Below are 17839 nucleotides of genomic sequence, written 5' to 3'. Positions count from 1 at the left end.
TTTATTTACATTCTAGATATAAAGTTGGATTACGAAAATATAATACAAAACATTATTTTAAAATAAAGAGCATAATAATAAAATTCTATTTTACGACATTATAAATAAAAAAACAAAAGATTAAATTATTTCAAAAATTGGAACAATCAAGCTGTATTCTTGAGATTGATATCTCTGAAGAGTCATAATGTATCGGTACAACATTTGTGCGATCCACGGGGTTGTCATCATGTGTTGGCGTAGATGTTCTGGGACTCCAGGTAGGCTGCGGCCACGTCGTAACACAGGGCAACGTCAGCCTGGAACACAGAGAGGAGATGCATGTGTGCAGTAAGTGGTACTTACAAAGGTAGGGGCGGCGGTCAACAGACCAGACAGTCAAGTGAAGGACAATAATGTCTATTGACGCGTCAGTGCATTGACTAATTATTTTAATAAATAAGACATCTTCATTTTGTTAACTTATGATTACATGGAAACATGTTAAGTAATAGTAATAATATAGTGGTGACAACATGGATCTCGAAAAAAGTCTGCCCCATCAAATCGTCAGAGTCTACCACAGCATCCAAATAACATATGTTCCTCTTTAACAAGTAGAAAAGGCACGTAAATATTCACATTTAGTATGATGACTCAAAAAGCGATGTATTGCAACTACATGTGGACATACCGCCGTGATGTCCTGATCCAGACAGTGGCCCACAGCTCTCATGTTGTTGTAGATCTCAGCTCGTTTGTCATACTTCAGGCCTTGGACAATATTCCTCAGGATGCACAACATGGCTGCATTCTGCCTGCCGCCATCACTGTAACAAACAGGGTGAAGCAAAATTCGAGGGAGGGGTGTCATAAACCGAAACTAACTGAAGCCACTTTACAACAATGTGTGGTTCATTTGTACGTCACGTTCAAAATGGTCCATCTAACGAAGTCACCTATCATGGATCAGTCAGATCGGTTTGTCGCACGTTCCGCAGCGATAGAGGTTCGATAACACACCATAGTCTAGGCTACAGACAATAATCACCTGATCCTTGTTGCACCTTGTTGGTGAACAATTCAGGAATCCACACCATGTTTGAATGCCGGAAGGCGTTAGTGAGAGATACTCACAGTCAAATATTTTTGTTCAGGAATTCCACGTACAATATAACTGTCATGGAGATATACAATCGACGCGTATGATTCATTGTGTTCATCTGAATGTGAATTCAGTGACTTTTCTATTCGAGACTCTGAATTTGTTGTGAAGATTTTACTGTTCAATATCTATTGTGTAAATTATGTCTGATATTCAGTCAACTGGTATTTATTTCACTTTCTCTCTTATCACATGTATTTATCAGGCAACATGCATCATGGAGAACGATACACATCCGGCTTGTCATGTTGCCCATGCTTTTAAAAGAAATGCTGTTTGATATCCGATTGTCTGTTTGACTTACCTGTATATGACGGTAACTGTATTGGGACTGACATCTCCCGTGTGTTGGTCGATTTGTTCCAGAAGCTCTAAGAAAGTCGACGGGGATCCCACGGGTAAGATGTTCAAGATGTACACACGTACAGGTGTTGATGGAACATTCTGTCGAGCAGATGAAGTTAGAAGTTATAAGTCATGACCTCCAGCTACATTAAGTGTTTGTATTTATTAAGTACACTCATCATCCTGAGAGACTGGATAAATTAGAAAGGAGTTAAACATTTGGTGTGTGCAGATAGACACATTTTGCGTTCATTTGTATTTTTTACCTCATCTTCACTCTAAAATCCAATGTGAACGGAACTATATTGTAGGCTGAAGGCATGGGGATACATTATCTGTCGTCACAAGTTATGCAACTAGCTACAGTTTCATTATCAGTATGTCCATTTTGTAAATGTAAAAAAAATGTTCAGTAATGTAATGTGAGGCTACCTCCATCTGTCTGTGGACGTTCAGGAGGGTGATGTCAGTGTTGACGGGGACCTCTGTGGAACATCTTACAGTCACAGGGCCCAGATCCAGGCTGTCTCCTGGGGTGGGAACAAAACTGGACAGACTCTGAAACATAAAGACTCAAGTTTGGAAACGTAGCACTTCGAGTATTAGCAGAAGGTAATGTCACAGCTGGCATGAAATTGCCCACCTGATGCGAGTCTGGCAGGACAATGACGGTGGAAGATTCCTGTTCCTCTGTGAGTTTCCAGAACAGAGACGCCGTGGTGACGGAGGGGGCCTCTGTTAACAGGTAGCCATTCATGGACAGGTGGGACTGAAGGCAGGATAAGGCAGAATAAAAGTGAGTGAGTGAATGATTGAGTTTAGTTTTTGACAATATTCCAGAAATAGCATGGCGGTGGACTCCAGAAATGGGCTGCACTCATTGTACCCATGTATAGAATCCAACCCGGATTATTAGCGTTACGAGCGAAAGCTTTAACCACAAGGCTACCTCATCGCCCCTGGGCAATAATTATGTAATTTCTATTTATTACTCTCCCGTGGAAGATACTGCAGAGTAATATTTTTACATCAATATCACACTAGTGTAATGCTGCTAGACGTATGACGTCATAATGGTTTACATTTATGACATCACAATGCTTATATCTCTATCACAATGGTATTAGACCTGGCTTGACTCGCGGAAAGCTGAAAGACATCACACTGTTAGAAGGCAGTTTCTATCAATTCATGTTGGAGAGTAATAAACAGAATACTAAACTCGCTTTACCATTCTAAATCGATTGTCATATTTTGAAATTAGGAATGTATTGATTGATATGACAAAACTAAAATTAATTCTACTTTGTTAGTGAGCCTCCCTTCCAATTACAGATACTTCTAAATCCCTGGCGAAACAGAATTTTGTTTCCAGGTTTTTTCTCGATCCCCCGTTAAACATATAAAGATGCTGACCCGTAAGCTGACAGCTAGAATATCCGAGCGTCCATTTATCCATACACGACCCCTCATGCTGGTTCCTTAAAAAAAACAGTTTCATTATATCAGTCTTTCGGCAACTGATTCTGTTATTATTTCCACTGATATACAGTGTATTTTATTACATTAGACTCAGGCAACTAGACTTTGACCCACAAACGGTGCCAACTTCCTCCTGTTTGCACACAAACATTTAAATCTGTTTCATTGATAAAGTTCATTAATGTTACACACAGCTGCCTTTCGTCATTGTAGAAGTAGATGATATGAATTCGTCGGATGAGTCGTCTAAGGAAATGAGTGATACTTAAGGACGTTTTGATAAGCACTATGTGTATAGATACCTGAAGCTATCCTATGAGATCCTATCATCCCTGTTCATACTCACCCTGGGACTGTGCCTTCCTTTGAGTGTTCACGGTCTACAACAAATGTTTTGATATTTAAATATAAAAATGCGAAGGCGTTTGTAAGTCCCAGTTATTATCATAAGTACATTTTTTCAAAAATCAATCATAAAGTTGTATCATGACGAAGCAACTACCTCTATGAACTCTGTAATTGCCATCCGTCCTGTGGAGAATGTCCCTTCAATGTCTCGGCTTCTTCTGAATTCCTCAACGCCGATGACAGTGTTGCCAAACTGGAGTGTTTCATACAGGGCCATGTAAACACACGTGTACTGCTCCTGAAGCAATGAGACATTCAAGAGATGAAAGAAGAAATGAACTTCAAATGACTATGTATTTTATTCCTTTGACCTTTCAAAATAAGCAAGCATATATATGAGTGAGTGAGTTTAGTTTTACGCCGATTGTAGCAATATTCCAGCAATATCAGGGCAGGGGACACCAGAAATGGGTTTCACACAATGAAGCAATGTGGGGAATCGAACCCGGCTCTTCGGGTGACGAGCGAACGCTTTAACCATCAAGCTACCACACCGCCCAGCTAATATATGAATGTTTGAGCGTTGTATGAATATATAACATATGTCATGACAGTGGCAACTTGTTTTCGCAGTTGTTTACTCATCGCTGATTTTTATGCATCTTTAATTCATAACGATTATTCCTTTTAAGGCCTTGCGTTTCAACAAATATGCGAAACTGATGTCGGCATTTCTCAGTGAAACGGAGACGACCATTTATCATCGGTAAAATTGTTTTGTATGAAAGTCGATCTCATTGTTGGTTGCATTGCTCTATCCATCAGTGCTAAGTAACTGAACATGTACACATCGTGCCTTCAGGTATGATCTATACTGATTCTAGATACATGTATAGTATTGAAAAGACCTGTTAAACATCACAATGTTACACATTGTGTTATATGTGGTTACAGGTCCTTACCTTGGTCTGTATCATGCCCTTCCTCTGGTCTCTCATCCCCGAGACACAACCAAACACATCCACCGCATCCTCAGCCAGAGCCTGGTCCAGCAGGTAGTCCAGGGCGATGTAGGTTCCTGTCCGGCCGACCCCAGCACTAGGAACAGGTCAACAGCATGTGAATCTGCATACCATTTCATCAAATATCTATCAACTGAGCCCCTGGAATAGGGCATTGTCAAAAGAGTTTTCTTCTGTGATATACTATATTAGCCCAGTATATATTGTTCAATTCAAGAAAACTATTAAAAAAACTATAAAGTTCGTGTGAAATAGTTCTGTCCTAAAAAGGGTTTTCAAAACCTTTCTGTCTGAAAACACATCCTTAATACCCTTAATAACTTGAATACCTGGAACTACAAGGTACCATTTTCAAACATTTCTTTTCTGATGAGTCTCTCACCTGCAGTGTACCAGTAGCGGATCATCCTGTGTGTTACGTGATGTCCTGACCAGCCACAGAAATTCAGTCAAGGCCATCTCCTCCGGAGTTCCATGATCTGGCCATGTTGTGAAGTGGAAATGGGAAATACACCTTGTTGTGTTTTCCTGTCAAACAAATGCATTTGTACATTTGATTGTGAACTTCTCAAGTTAAAGCAATGGTTTTGGGACCTCAAAAATTAATTTAACGCTTGAAGTTAAATCAAATGAATGGTGTACCTTTCTGTCTGTAACCTGTAGTTCCCTGAAGGCCCAGTGAGCTCGGATACTGGACTCGGTCACAGAGATGATGAAGTCGCCTACATGCATGTCTGATGCATCTGACCAGTATGCCTCGCACTTCACCTATAATGAAAAACTAGATCACTCTGTGGTCTTTGCAAGGAATCTTCACAAACTTCATTCATTTTCATCTTCTCATACAGCATGCATGGATGTTTCATATCATTGACCTTAAAACGTACGTGTAAATAATAAGATGCTGCACATAAATAGTACAAAATGTCAGACAGTTTCAGTCATTTCCATAAGTAGAACTCTCTATCACAGAGCGAAAAATGCCATGAAGACGTACCCTTCCCAACTCCGCCAGGTGTGTCACCATGACGACTCTTGTACAGTTCTGTTCCCAGATCATCCTCCAGAAGTCAGTCAGGGTCTTCGTTGTAGGAGCTGTACATCACCGTTTAGTAAGACTATGACTTTTATGTGAAGCTTCTTTATGGCTTATACATGTGTAATAACATATCTCCAGATTGAGCTCTGTATTTATCATTTGATGAGATCACGGTACTTCCCAGTGTGCCTTTATCACCATTATAAATTATGTTTTTCCAACCTTTGTATTTACCTGATTCTTATAATCACGAATTAACAAAGCAGCATTTAGACCAGAAATATTTGCAGATTTACCTTGGGCGGCTATGTAGACTTTGGCTTGAGAGTATCCCTATAAAAAAGATATGCCAATTAATCAAAGGAGGTGCATTGTGATGAATTTTCATTATAGTAACTGAAATAACAAAAGTCATAAATGAGTTTCACAAATACATATATGAAAAAAGTAAACCTTACTTACATCAATGTAGCTGGCGTTGATGTAGTCGGAACCAGGCTGGTCTGGCAGCTCCTGCAATACGACCCGAGTGGCATCGTCTGTAATACAGGGGGGTCTATGCATCATTACTTTTGTCTTGCTCAGATTGTAACCGAATGAGCTCATAATATGCTGCTTTATTATAAGTGAGTTGTTTGGAAATTGAATATATATGTACTGGTCTTACTTTACAATAGAGATGACTTCAACCCACACTCGAGTCAGGCACGGTCTCACTGAATCCAGCAAACTCATCTAACCCACTGAGCCATCGCTACTACGACAACCGTGTGTCCATGTTCTCATGAATCAGCTTGGCAAAGTCAAAGCAAGAGAATTTGTCCAAGAAGTTGAAACTAAGGTTTCAGGTACATGTCAAATAGCCAATTCCCGTGCACTGATTTACCCATCTCAACTAGAAATGCAGGAAGCCAGTAAGTCTGCCTCATGTGTTTTTCATGTTCTATATAAATATGCGCATTCAAAACACTCTCCACATACGTTTGTGATGAATGACTTTCCAACAGTCTACCCTTGAATTCGGGCAATATTCCAGCCATTGGTCTTGTCATTTCACCACGTTTGAGGAACATTCAAGCATGCTCTGTCTACTAACATTTTTAACGTGGGTCTTGCACAAAAGTTGTTTGATCAAGATTACAATATTCAAGTTAACAATAAAGCTTTCGTTATGGTAGACATTTGGAGATTTCAAAATCCCCCATTGAAAAATTACTTTCCGATACAATTTCTAGTTTGATTTGAGCCATATGTTCCCGTGCTTTTCTGGTGAATGATTGACAAGCTTTTGCATGTGTTTGTGATAAGTGCCGCCAGTTGAACAGAATGCGCTTATCTTTTCCTGAAGAGATGATACAGTCCCTCTTTGCTAGTGATTAAAATACACTTGATAATGACCTTTTACAAATTGTAACTTCAACTTTGCCATTGGCTGATACATGTTTTTAATATCGTACAATGGGCTTTCAGGAGATTTTACTCTGACTATGGAACGGGTTTTCCTGCTTATGAGCACACAACGTTATTTTATCAATTCCAATTCCATACGCTGAGTTTCAACAACACAAAACAGCGCTGAAACACTCACATGGATAATAGCTTATGTATTTGTTCTTGCCCTTGTTTTCTTCCAGCTTGGCGACATTGTAGGGCTGAGTGAAGGTAGTGGGCAACCTCTGCGAATAATGAACGATACAATGTCTAATCGCTGGGCATTATCACTTCCGAACAAGCAATATGCTTTGAGAAATAGCAAATCTGGATAAATCGCATCTGCATTACTCAGACATTAGAAGAGAAAACAAAGTGACATCTTGAAAATTCAGAATGTGACTGAATAACATTACTTCCACTTGTATTTGCCATATCTGCATACAAATGATAATCAGAATTAAGTAATTTTAAATGCAATATATGTTTATGAAGACGTGACTAACCATTCACCATCTGGTGTCCCCCGCCGTGATAAACTCACTCACTCACTCACTCACTCAACTTTCATCCAACTGACCTGAAACTCTGCCTGGAATCCTCCGACTGACGCCTGCAGCTCCTTGATCAGTTCCCCCAGCTGATGTACAGCCACCACCGTCACAGCAGGATCCATCCCAATGTTGTAGTACGTGTCGTTGTTGTCCTCCCCTGCTTCGTCCTCGACAACCTGCACAGAGTTGTCAGCTCCTTCCTCTAGCGCCATCTCCACTAAGTGCATAATAAGTAATGGCATACCATTTACATTGAACAAGAATTTAAAAAATCATGGTAGTTCTTTTCTTTTGTAGATTGGATTTCTCAGATAAATTCTTTAGCGTCATAATCACATTCCTGATACGAACCTTTGTCTATTTCTAACATGTCTGTGCAATCACCAGACTGCGTCGGTTGACTCCTCTGCCTTCTGAAGAAGAGGATTTTGATCTTCTTCATTGTGGTATGTTCACAAATAGCAATGGAAATATTTAGTACTGTCACCATTTCCCCCTGATTTTTGACATTTATTGAACTCATGACAACAATCTTTTCAACGTTACGAATTTGTTTTACAATACATCAGTTCATGTGTAAACAGTATGGAATATTTTGCAAAATTTAATTAAGAACAGTTGCCTGAAGTAAGTGGCTATATTTACACTAGTGAGTCTAAACTTTTGATGGGAAGTATATATGATCGCGTATTCTGAACAAAAAGTGACTTCGGTGTTCAATACCTCAGGAAGACCACAACAACGAGGACCGCTACTGCGGTGGCAGCAACAACAGAACCTACGGTGCTTCCGATAAGGACTGCTGTTTCAACATTATTGGCTGAAAACAAACAGGTTCACATAAAAAAAAACAAGCAATGCATGACATTCACATTAAGTGGAAACAGATGTATGTATGGTATATTCATATGTCACAATGGTACAATGGAAGCCCGTGTTGAGTAACGACTTACAGTTGCGTCCATATTTAAATGATGAAATGCCTCATTTCTGAAGTAATTCAAAATACGGCGATCATGCAGTCTGTTGGAACACTAACAGGAAGTTTGGTTCCCTGCTTATACATTCAATACGAAATCACTGGAAACAGGTGTCGTTATTCTAAACTCCGGAACTATAAATGTGTTTCACCATAAAAAGGTCTTTCTTTATTAGAAAAACAGTAATACATGCTGACGTAACTGCTTTTAGGAACATTGATTGATGTAAGAGGAATACACATTTTAGAGTTTATATATATATAGACATATATAAATCGACATAGAGATATATTGCTTTTATCATGTTTCTAATTATAATTTAGCTTGTATAAAGAAGCGACAAAAAACTCATCCATAAGAAAGAATCGATTGTACATTTCTGTCAATGTCATGAGTAAGTCCTATAAGTGTTGTATATGAAGGGTTTTTTATATGACGTTGACTATTGAGCGTTCACTATTTGCTTACTCTGTACACAATCTGCTCCACTCCATCCTGACTGACAGCCACCCAGACACGCCCCGGTCACGTGGTTACAGACAGAGGTTTCACCCTTGCAGTTTCTTTGTGAACACGACCGGGAGCAGTTGGTGCCATAGCTGCTGGACTTGCAAACTGAAATCATCAGTTTAACGGTAAGCGCGAGTCATAGGGTGAAACAACACAGCCATATCACCTTTATGACTATGCACCGTAAATAATCATCCGCGTATTCAGGCTTTAAGATGAGAACATAACATAACTACAACCTACCTGTGTTACACCTTTCTGTCTGCCAACCAGGTAGACACACTCTACTTGGACAGACGCCGGTCACGTGGTCACACGTCTCCCCGTCACAGTAGCAGGAGTTGCTGCAATTGGTGCCGAAAGTACCAGGATCACAGGCTGAAGCATCAAACATGAATTTCATTATTTATGTACTTTTACTTCGCCATCCATATTTCATGACATCGGGTGACTCAAATGATTATGAGCTGCTGGATTGATGAAGTTTGATATTGACCACACTATCACGTCCTGTTACTTGTACTACTTGTATCTTAATGTCAAAAACCACTCCATTCCTAGTTCATATCTCTCGAACTTCGGTGCATCTTCTTTAATTATCTCCATGATTTAAATGTGATGAATGTTTGAGAGAGTTATAAGACTTGTGTAGCAAATACTTGTACACTACTGAAGTAAGTAAGGTTGATGTCATGTTCAGCTGTTTTTTTATGTGTATATGCAATGTCTCTGTGTATTGGTGAGTGCTATTCATGCAAAGGAGAAGTTGACACGATTATTTAAATCGTCATAGTTATTCATTGTCTTTCAGCATTAAGGCTTCAGACGTATAGTTAATAAAGTTAAGGTATTTCGAAAAATCGCTCGAATGCAGCAAATCTTGGGCGAAAATATGAATACATAATGTCATGTAGAGAGGGGTCAAATGTTATATTTACACTTTTGATTGGTTGAGACCCGCCTGGGATTCCATTTTTGAGGGTTGGTTACATGGCAGACTTTGTGTGCTGGCGATAAGGTGCTTGACTCGGAAAGTGTGGGTACAAAGTATTGGAAACAGATTTTTGTGTAACGGTGTTACTTTAGTTTCAAGTAATCAACTCCATTGTTTCAAATTCATCAACATGCGGCCTTTGTTTTAGTGTGAAAATGGCTTTGTTGGTGTCTTTGTGATGCCCAGATCAGAATATTTATATATTGACGTTGGTGTTCGTTGGTTTGAAAGGCTGTAAAAGTTTATTTTGTCATATCCATGCGGTATTTGTTCAGAACAGTCGAAATCAAAGATTTTCTTTCAACTTTCTACAAAGTCGTTGCATTTAAGGATTGTAGTAAATGGCTGATGTATTCAGAACTACTTGTCGGTCAGTCCGCAAAGTACATGCTTTGACATATATGATCAATATCTTAGATCAATGTGCCTTACCCTGTGTACAGTCTGTTCCATACCATCCCGTCTTACAACCCTCAGCACACTCTCCAGCCATGAGGTCACAGCTAGAATTGTCGCCCTTGCAGTTTCTACTTGAACACGTCTCGGCACAGTTTGCTCCATAGCTGCCAGCATTACACTCTATAACGAACAAAATGGCACTCGACCCTTCAAGGAGACTCGATAAATGTTAGGAGCTAAAAACATCACACCAATCAGAATGTGCGCATGTTTACCCAATTAAACCCAAGCAATTATATCTCTTGAATGTCAGATTATGATCGTCTAAAACTCGGAAAAGTATATGTCGTCATTTTGACATTATAAAGTATATAGTTAACAGAACTGTGGTGCATGTGTTGAAGTTGTTTGTGAAGAAAGATTGAATTTTACACACGTGTGTTTGTATGCATACCGGCTCCCATGTTTTCCTATTGCGTATTTTCTCTTACCAAATCATTTTAGTTCAATATCCATCTTGATATGAACAAAGAGGTGATGCATATTTTTAAGCAGTTAAAATAGCTGAAATAGGTGATATATAATTTAATTGTGCAAAGCAGGCTGCTCGACCATCTCCAAGGAACCAGCTCTCAGAAACATTCCAATCTGCCTGTAAATGTAAGCACAGTACTGAAACCGCACGTGTGTGTGCTCACAACGATATGATGTCAGCAATGGACCAGCAGAACATTCCACTTTTGGTTCTTGATCTGTCTGCAGGATTTGACACTGTTGACCACAGTGTCCCCCTGTATCGGCTGCAGGCAAGACTTGCCATCACATAAACAGCGCTGGGGTGGATACGCTCATACGCTGCAACGGTGCCCAGTCTGTCAAGATCGGTGATGTGTCCTCAACATCCAGACAAATGGTTTATGAGTTCCTCAAGGTTCGGTTCTTGGACCCATGCTTTTCAGCCTCTACATTGTCATTGTCAGGAACCGTGGATTTAAGTTCCACATTATCCAGATGGGAACTAGAGCTATGTATCCATCAAACCCCCGAAAGCAACTTGTAGCATTCAGAAACTTGAATTGTGCATGTTAGTAATCAGAACATGGATGAGAGTACATTACCTTAAAGGTAATGACAACAAGACAGAATTTCTTATTTTAGGGTCTAAGCAACAACTACAACCTGATCTTTCTCTCATAATTGGTAATGACGAAGTTAAAGCATCTACCTCAGCTACAAACCTTGGTGTGATTTTTCAGTCTGCCATGACAGACAAATCCTGCTACTACCATATCCATAACATCAGTAAAATCCGTTACCTGTCAGATACCCAGACAACCAAGATTCTCATTCAAACACTTGTGACATCTCGACTCGACTATTGCAACTCCCTTTTCTACAATATCTAAGGATCATTTCTTTCCAAACTGCAATAAATCCAAAACCAAGCTGCTCGTGTCGTTTCCAGAACTCACAGAACTAAGCATATCACGCCCATTGTGTATTCCCTCCATTGGCTTTCAGTTCAGTATAGGATCCAATACAAGATACTTCTTCTGGGACACAACTGCATCTACAACTCAGCCACACCTGATTACCTCAGAAACCTTGATATCCAACATGTTCGAGCACGCCCACTTCGATCCATGGACAATCGCAATCTGACACAACCAAGCACAAGAACTAACATGGGACAAAGACCTTTTGCAGCAGCAGCTCCAACTCTTTGCAATCAAATGCCAGTTTCCTTGTAGTCCAGTCAAATTAGTGGGAAAAAGCACTGAACCTAAGAAAAATTGGTACAGAAATGGTTTTCTGTTTATATAATTTAAAATAGTTATGTAAACAATATACATAAATACATTGTTTACCCCAAAATAGAACTTCGCATAACATTATTTGATTGTTTTAACCAATTTATTTGTAGTACCTTGTGTTACCTTTGAAAATATCCGTTAAAAGGTAAATTTACGTCTTAATACTAGATTTAAAAAATTACTTACTCAACATTTTATTTTTTTCCAATTTTACCCCCCAAAATAGAACTTAGCATCATGTTTCAAGAGATGACTTTTTAGTACTCATTAGTTATAACTTAAACATGCTGAAAACACTCGAATTATCTATGTACCAATTCGTTCGACGTATTGTCACATTGTTACTGGACTATTGAGATCACTATCATCAGAGTCCGCATTCAAAACAACATTTAATAACTCATCTTTTCCAAACTGCCTTCGCAAAGCTACTGTAATATTACTGTGTACATTGCTATTATTTGCAACACAGATATAGAAATGCCTCATAATATCTACACTCTTCTGTCATGTGGTCACACCTTGAGTTGTCGCCCTTGGAGTTTCTGCTTCAACATCGCACACTGAACAAAAACTATGCTAGAATTAAATTAAATAGTGTTGCATATAAAGCTCGAATCATTATTGCCAAGCATCATTATTTCCTTAATGTTTAAAAATAAGTTCTTTCATCTGATTCTCCTGCTTCCAAAATGTTTTTAGACCCCAGTATCTGGACCTATACCTCAACAATCCAATTACAATTTCACCTCTTTGTATTCGAATGATATAATATATCAATGATGTTAATGATGTTAAATTATAAATTTAATGGCAGTGTATAGAGCCTGGTGTCAATCTCGATATCAAGAAGCTGAGAATGGCTGGTTCACATTCTTTTCAGTATCAGGTATCCAGTATTTACCCCAATCATACATGTATATACACCCATAGCTCGAAGTTATCACCTGCTGCATGACTAACAAATAGAAGTGTCAGTTTTACAGCGGAAGCACATGGGCAATTTTGTTAGCCTTAGAACATTTCAATTATTTTAGTAACAGATTATGTATCATTTATTCTGAAAGTTTGGCCTGCTTGCAAGCGGTTAAAGGTCGAAAAATGAACATCCACATTTGACTCAGATCTTAGATCGTCACCTTGTCTTATCAGTGGCCGATAAGGATATTGTTTGGTGTTGGAATCCAAGCCGTATCGGAATGAAGGATAACAGTACGGATATTGATAATTTGTTGTTATTTTGTGAGATATGTCTGTTGTGCACTTGGTACATATGCCATACAAAGGGACGTTGTGTTTCCGAGTACTCCGTGTATAATAATCAACAAGACACAACCTATTCACACACCAAAACACTTATACCGATCAGTGATCCTCCCCCTGTATACGCTCTGTCTCATCCCACCCTGTCCTACAGCCTACACATCCCGGTCACATGATCACAACTAGAGTTGTCGCCCTTGCCTGTCTTTGATCAGTCAGATCCATAGCTGCTATTATCAGCTAGCCAAGCAAAATGATTAATATCGTTTGACATAAAGGAGACAGTGTTACATTTATTTATTATTTGAGTGCAATTCTTTGGCCTATTCCTTTTTTGTAAGTGCTTAAATGCGTGTCGTCAATATATCTGTAACATATCTTCCATTTATCGTGTTCATATATTTTATCATTAGATTCGATTTCCCTGTAAACAATTTGCTCCACTCCATCCTGACTTAAAGCAACAGAAGCTCGTCACTGTCACATGGGTGCTGGTAGAAGTTTCGTAAAAGACATATATTTTATTTATAACCTGCCTGTGTCACACGTTTCTGTCTGCCAACCAGGTAGACATACTCCGCTTGGACAGACGCCAGTCGTGTGGTTACACGTCTCTCCGTCACAGTGACAAGTGTTGTTACAGTTGGTGCCGAAAGAACCAGCATCACAGGCTGAAACATCAACCATGAATATCATCTAACACATGCACTCTCCAAGGTTCTCATGATTCTAAAATGATGTTTATGTTTAAGAAATGTTTTCAAAAATATATGTATGCAGTTGTTTGAATGATGTAACGTGACTGAACCACATACGCATTGGGGTAAAAGAAAGTTATCAATTTGTTAATAATTGTATAAAAAGAACAAAGGCTGGTACAGGTTTGAACCCAAAGAGAAAACATTTGCTAAAACATAGTCCCGATAACAAGGCAGCTGTCCGAAAACTTCGTACGAATCGTGCATTTTTCGAAACGTGCAAAAACGTAATTGTGGAACGTGCACGTACATGATGGTGGCATAAATACCGACGTTGGACAGAGCAAGCATGCAGTAACCAAACAACCACCACGAACATGTCAAGACTTACGCCAAGTACATCAAGACATGGCCAATATTGGGGCTTCACAACGTCAGCTGGCAGGAACCTTCAACTGCAACCAGGTCACCATCAGCAAATTGATATACGGCTACCAGCAAACAGGCCAGACAAAGACCGCCCAAGATCGGGAACACCAGGAGTCACGACACCGACCGAAGACCGTTACATCCGGCACAAACACCTCCGGAACAGATCCAACGGCGGCGACAGCACTACGACATGCCATCAGAAGCTGAACAGTTCTTTGACGACTTGGTATGGCTGGCATTCCCCTTGATATCCAGCGCCAGGCAGATTACAAATTGAAACCTTGACCAGTGACGAAAGCAGGGTATTGAACCACCGATCTTCCGTTCTGGGCACTTAGCGACCATCCTTGATAGTCTAATATGTGTTACTTCACACAGCCTGTTACTTACTTACAGTAAAGGATGTAAGCACTATATACAACCTACCTGTGCCACACGTTTCTGTCTGCCAACCAGGTACACACACTCCACTTGAACATACCCCAGTCACGCGGTCACACGTCTCCCCGTCACAGTGGCAGGAGTTGTTACAGTTGGTGTCGAAAGTACCAGGACCACAGGCTGAAACATGAACCATGAACGTCATCGAACACATGTACTCTCCCGAGCATTCGTGCATCTTATTCAAATGTCTGTACGTGAACTCCACTTAAATATACTCATCAGACATGTAGATCATGACATCGGGGGATTCAAATGTCTGTACGTGAACTCCACTTAAATATACTCATCAGACATGTAGTTTATGACATCGGGGGATTCAAATGTCTGTACGTGAACTCCACTTGCATATACTCATCAGACATGTAGTTCATGACATCGGGGGATTCAAATGTCTGTACGTGAACTCCACTTAAATATACTCATCAGACATGTAGTTCATGACATCAGGGGATTCAATTGTCTGTACGTGAACTCCACTTAAATATACTCATCAGACATGTAGTTTATGACATCGGGGGATTCAAATGTCTGTACGTGAACTCCACTTAAATATACTCATCAGACATGTAGTTCATGACATCGGGGGATTCAAATGTCTGTACGTGAACTCCACTTAAATATACTCATCAGACATGTAGTTTATGACATCGGGGGATTCAAATGTCTGTACGTGAACTCCACTTAAATATACTCATCAGACATGTAGTTCATGACATCGGGGGATTCAAATGTCTGTACGTGAACTCCACTTAAATATACTCATCAAACATGTAGTTCATGACATCGGGGGATTCAAATGTCTGTACGTGAACTCCACTTAAATATACTCATCAGACATATAGTTCATGACATCGGGGGATTCAAATGTCTGTACGTGAACTCCACTTAAATATACTCATCAGACATGTAGTTTATGACATCGGGGCATTCAAATGTCTGTACGTGAACTCCACTTAAATATACTCATCAGACATGTAGTTCATGACATCGGGGGATTCAAATGTCTGTACGTGAACTCCACTTAAATATACTCATCAGACATGTAGTTCATGACATCGGGTTATTCAAATGTCTGTACGTGAACTCCACTTAAATATACTCATCAGACATGTAGTTTATGACATCGGGGGATTCAAATGAAATGTAATAGTAGCTGCAGGATGGATGGAATTTGATCATGTTTGCACTGTGATGTCTTGAAGAAATTGCTGCTATCATTATTGTCACGGACCACTCCATCCCATGTTCTTATCTCCCGAACATTGATGTATCTTTTTTAATTATCTGCACGATTTGAATGTTGATGAATGTTTGTGCAAGCATCCGTAAAGTATAATATTGAAGAGTGTGTGTGCATGTGCGCGTATGTATGTGTGTGGGGGCCATATACCTTTAATCGATAAAAGCCTGAACATGTTGGTAAAATCTCCACTCTTGTTGTTAAGAAAGTCATAATGTTTGAGCTGAAGCTACTAACCTATGCTTAATCATCCTCTCACCTGTGTGACATGTTTCTTGGTGCCAGCCTGGTAGACAGACTCCACTGGGGCAGACGCCTGTTATGTAGTTGCACACATCACCGTCACAGTGGCAGTAGTTGTCACAGTCAGCGCCGAAGGTACCAGGACCACAGACTTAAACGGCAAGATAGCATATGACATACGTTATTGGCATCGTTTTAAAGAGTCAAAGCAAAAATATATATGTCGTTCATTGCTGTTATCTTTATATTTCAAATACAAGAAAACGTAGGAGGCACCTGAATATATTAAGAAATTTGAGAACATCAGTGAGTGAGTTAAGTTTTACGCCGCAACATGTGCATCGATCTACGCAATGGGGACACGACCATGTCAGTGGTGGGTGAAACGGATTTCAAGAGTATCACGGTCCCCATACTTCCGTCTATTAGAGATTTGTTTCTATTAGAGATCGGTACTAGCATCGCAATTACGGTACTCCCATCTCCAGCGTATGACATTTTATATCAAAGGTCTTTGTCGTGTCTAACCATGTCTGGAAATGAAGTACTAGTGACGGTCGTATGAAACATGGTCCTACATATTGTTTCTATTTTATGGCGGATGGTAACGAGTCATCAAAAGATGACATATCCCCCAGGACCCCGCTTATTTGCAAAAGTCATGTGAATCCTACCTCTTCAAGAGTCGTAAGGTTGTTTGCCACTAATGATGTGCCAGCTCCCTAAGGAGCCATAGCCTCACCCTAAACCTAACCTCAAGGAACGTAGACTGGCAGCGAAGGGAGACGGATCTATAGCGGGATAATTGCGCCACAACAAGCCACCCGGGCGTCGCCTGGTAATGAGTACCCATTACCAAGAAATTCACCCATCCCTATACCAAATCCAACTCGTTTCCACGTGTAAGATTTCTCCAGGAAATATAATTTCACTTGGGATCTAGAAATTACTCATATCAAACCCACTACGTCAGTTTGGTACAGAAAATACACATGAAACACGTCTTCGTACCGTTAACCTCCACCTCACAGAAATCCATGACAGGTACGTTCTTTTCGTTGTTGACAGTTGTTGTGTACAGGACCAGATAGCGACCTTCACCAGAACACGTGACATTCAGAACATCGGGTATGTCTGTCCCGTCACTGTTCCCTGTCACGTTGTAGCAGTTGACTCCATCAGTTGGGGAGGCGACAGTGTCAGCTATGTAGATCTGGACACCATTCCGACGAACTTTAACTGTTACATGTGAAAATGCACTAATCTGAATGTATACAACGTAATATTTTACGTCACAGTGATGGATCAAATAATGCAGTATGTAAAACAAAGTACACTCTTCACCTTTCATCAGAAGGTGGCAAATTTAAATATTTGTCTCCAGTGACCCACATTCGAAGGAAAGAATTGGTCGTCGTGGATTTATGCGCGCGAAACACTGACACCTGCATCACTTC

General features: G+C 39.9%; 3 protein-coding genes across 3 annotated transcripts; all 3 read right to left on the bottom strand.

Annotated features, from left to right (window-relative positions):
* Positions 1 to 198: 198 nt before the first annotated feature.
* On the bottom strand, positions 199 to 4833 carry LOC124269700 (receptor-type tyrosine-protein phosphatase kappa-like). Its single transcript, XM_046704734.1, has 10 exons — positions 4724 to 4833; positions 4282 to 4417; positions 3474 to 3617; positions 3318 to 3351; positions 2906 to 2970; positions 2133 to 2258; positions 1922 to 2047; positions 1449 to 1588; positions 674 to 809; positions 199 to 299 (listed from the first exon to the last, which is right to left on the bottom strand). The coding sequence occupies exons 1-10, from the start codon at positions 4798 to 4800 to the stop codon at positions 228 to 230; spliced, it is 1056 nt and encodes a 351-aa protein (XP_046560690.1). The 5' UTR covers positions 4801 to 4833; the 3' UTR covers positions 199 to 227.
* Positions 4834 to 5278: 445 nt separating this feature from the next.
* On the bottom strand, positions 5279 to 7577 carry LOC124269697 (receptor-type tyrosine-protein phosphatase epsilon-like). Its single transcript, XM_046704732.1, has 5 exons — positions 7392 to 7577; positions 6969 to 7056; positions 5843 to 5919; positions 5677 to 5713; positions 5279 to 5436 (listed from the first exon to the last, which is right to left on the bottom strand). Exons 1-5 carry the CDS (start codon positions 7575 to 7577, stop codon positions 5279 to 5281), a joined length of 546 nt encoding a protein of 181 aa, XP_046560688.1.
* A 1210-nt stretch (positions 7578 to 8787) lies between these two features.
* LOC124269696 (multiple epidermal growth factor-like domains protein 10) lies at positions 8788 to 17505 on the bottom strand. Its single transcript, XM_046704731.1, has 5 exons — positions 17394 to 17505; positions 16399 to 16533; positions 10282 to 10428; positions 9099 to 9233; positions 8788 to 8960 (listed from the first exon to the last, which is right to left on the bottom strand). The coding sequence occupies exons 1-5, from the start codon at positions 17419 to 17421 to the stop codon at positions 8788 to 8790; spliced, it is 618 nt and encodes a 205-aa protein (XP_046560687.1). The 5' UTR covers positions 17422 to 17505.
* Positions 17506 to 17839: the final 334 nt, after the last annotated feature.

This window comes from Haliotis rubra, unplaced genomic scaffold (assembly GCF_003918875.1).
Source record: "Haliotis rubra isolate DU_JTF1 unplaced genomic scaffold, ASM391887v1 Scf1466, whole genome shotgun sequence".
NCBI classification, from domain to species: Eukaryota; Metazoa; Mollusca; class Gastropoda; order Lepetellida; family Haliotidae; genus Haliotis; species Haliotis rubra.
Note: the sequence above shows the minus strand (reverse complement) of the source record. Positions and strands in the feature narration are given on the sequence as shown.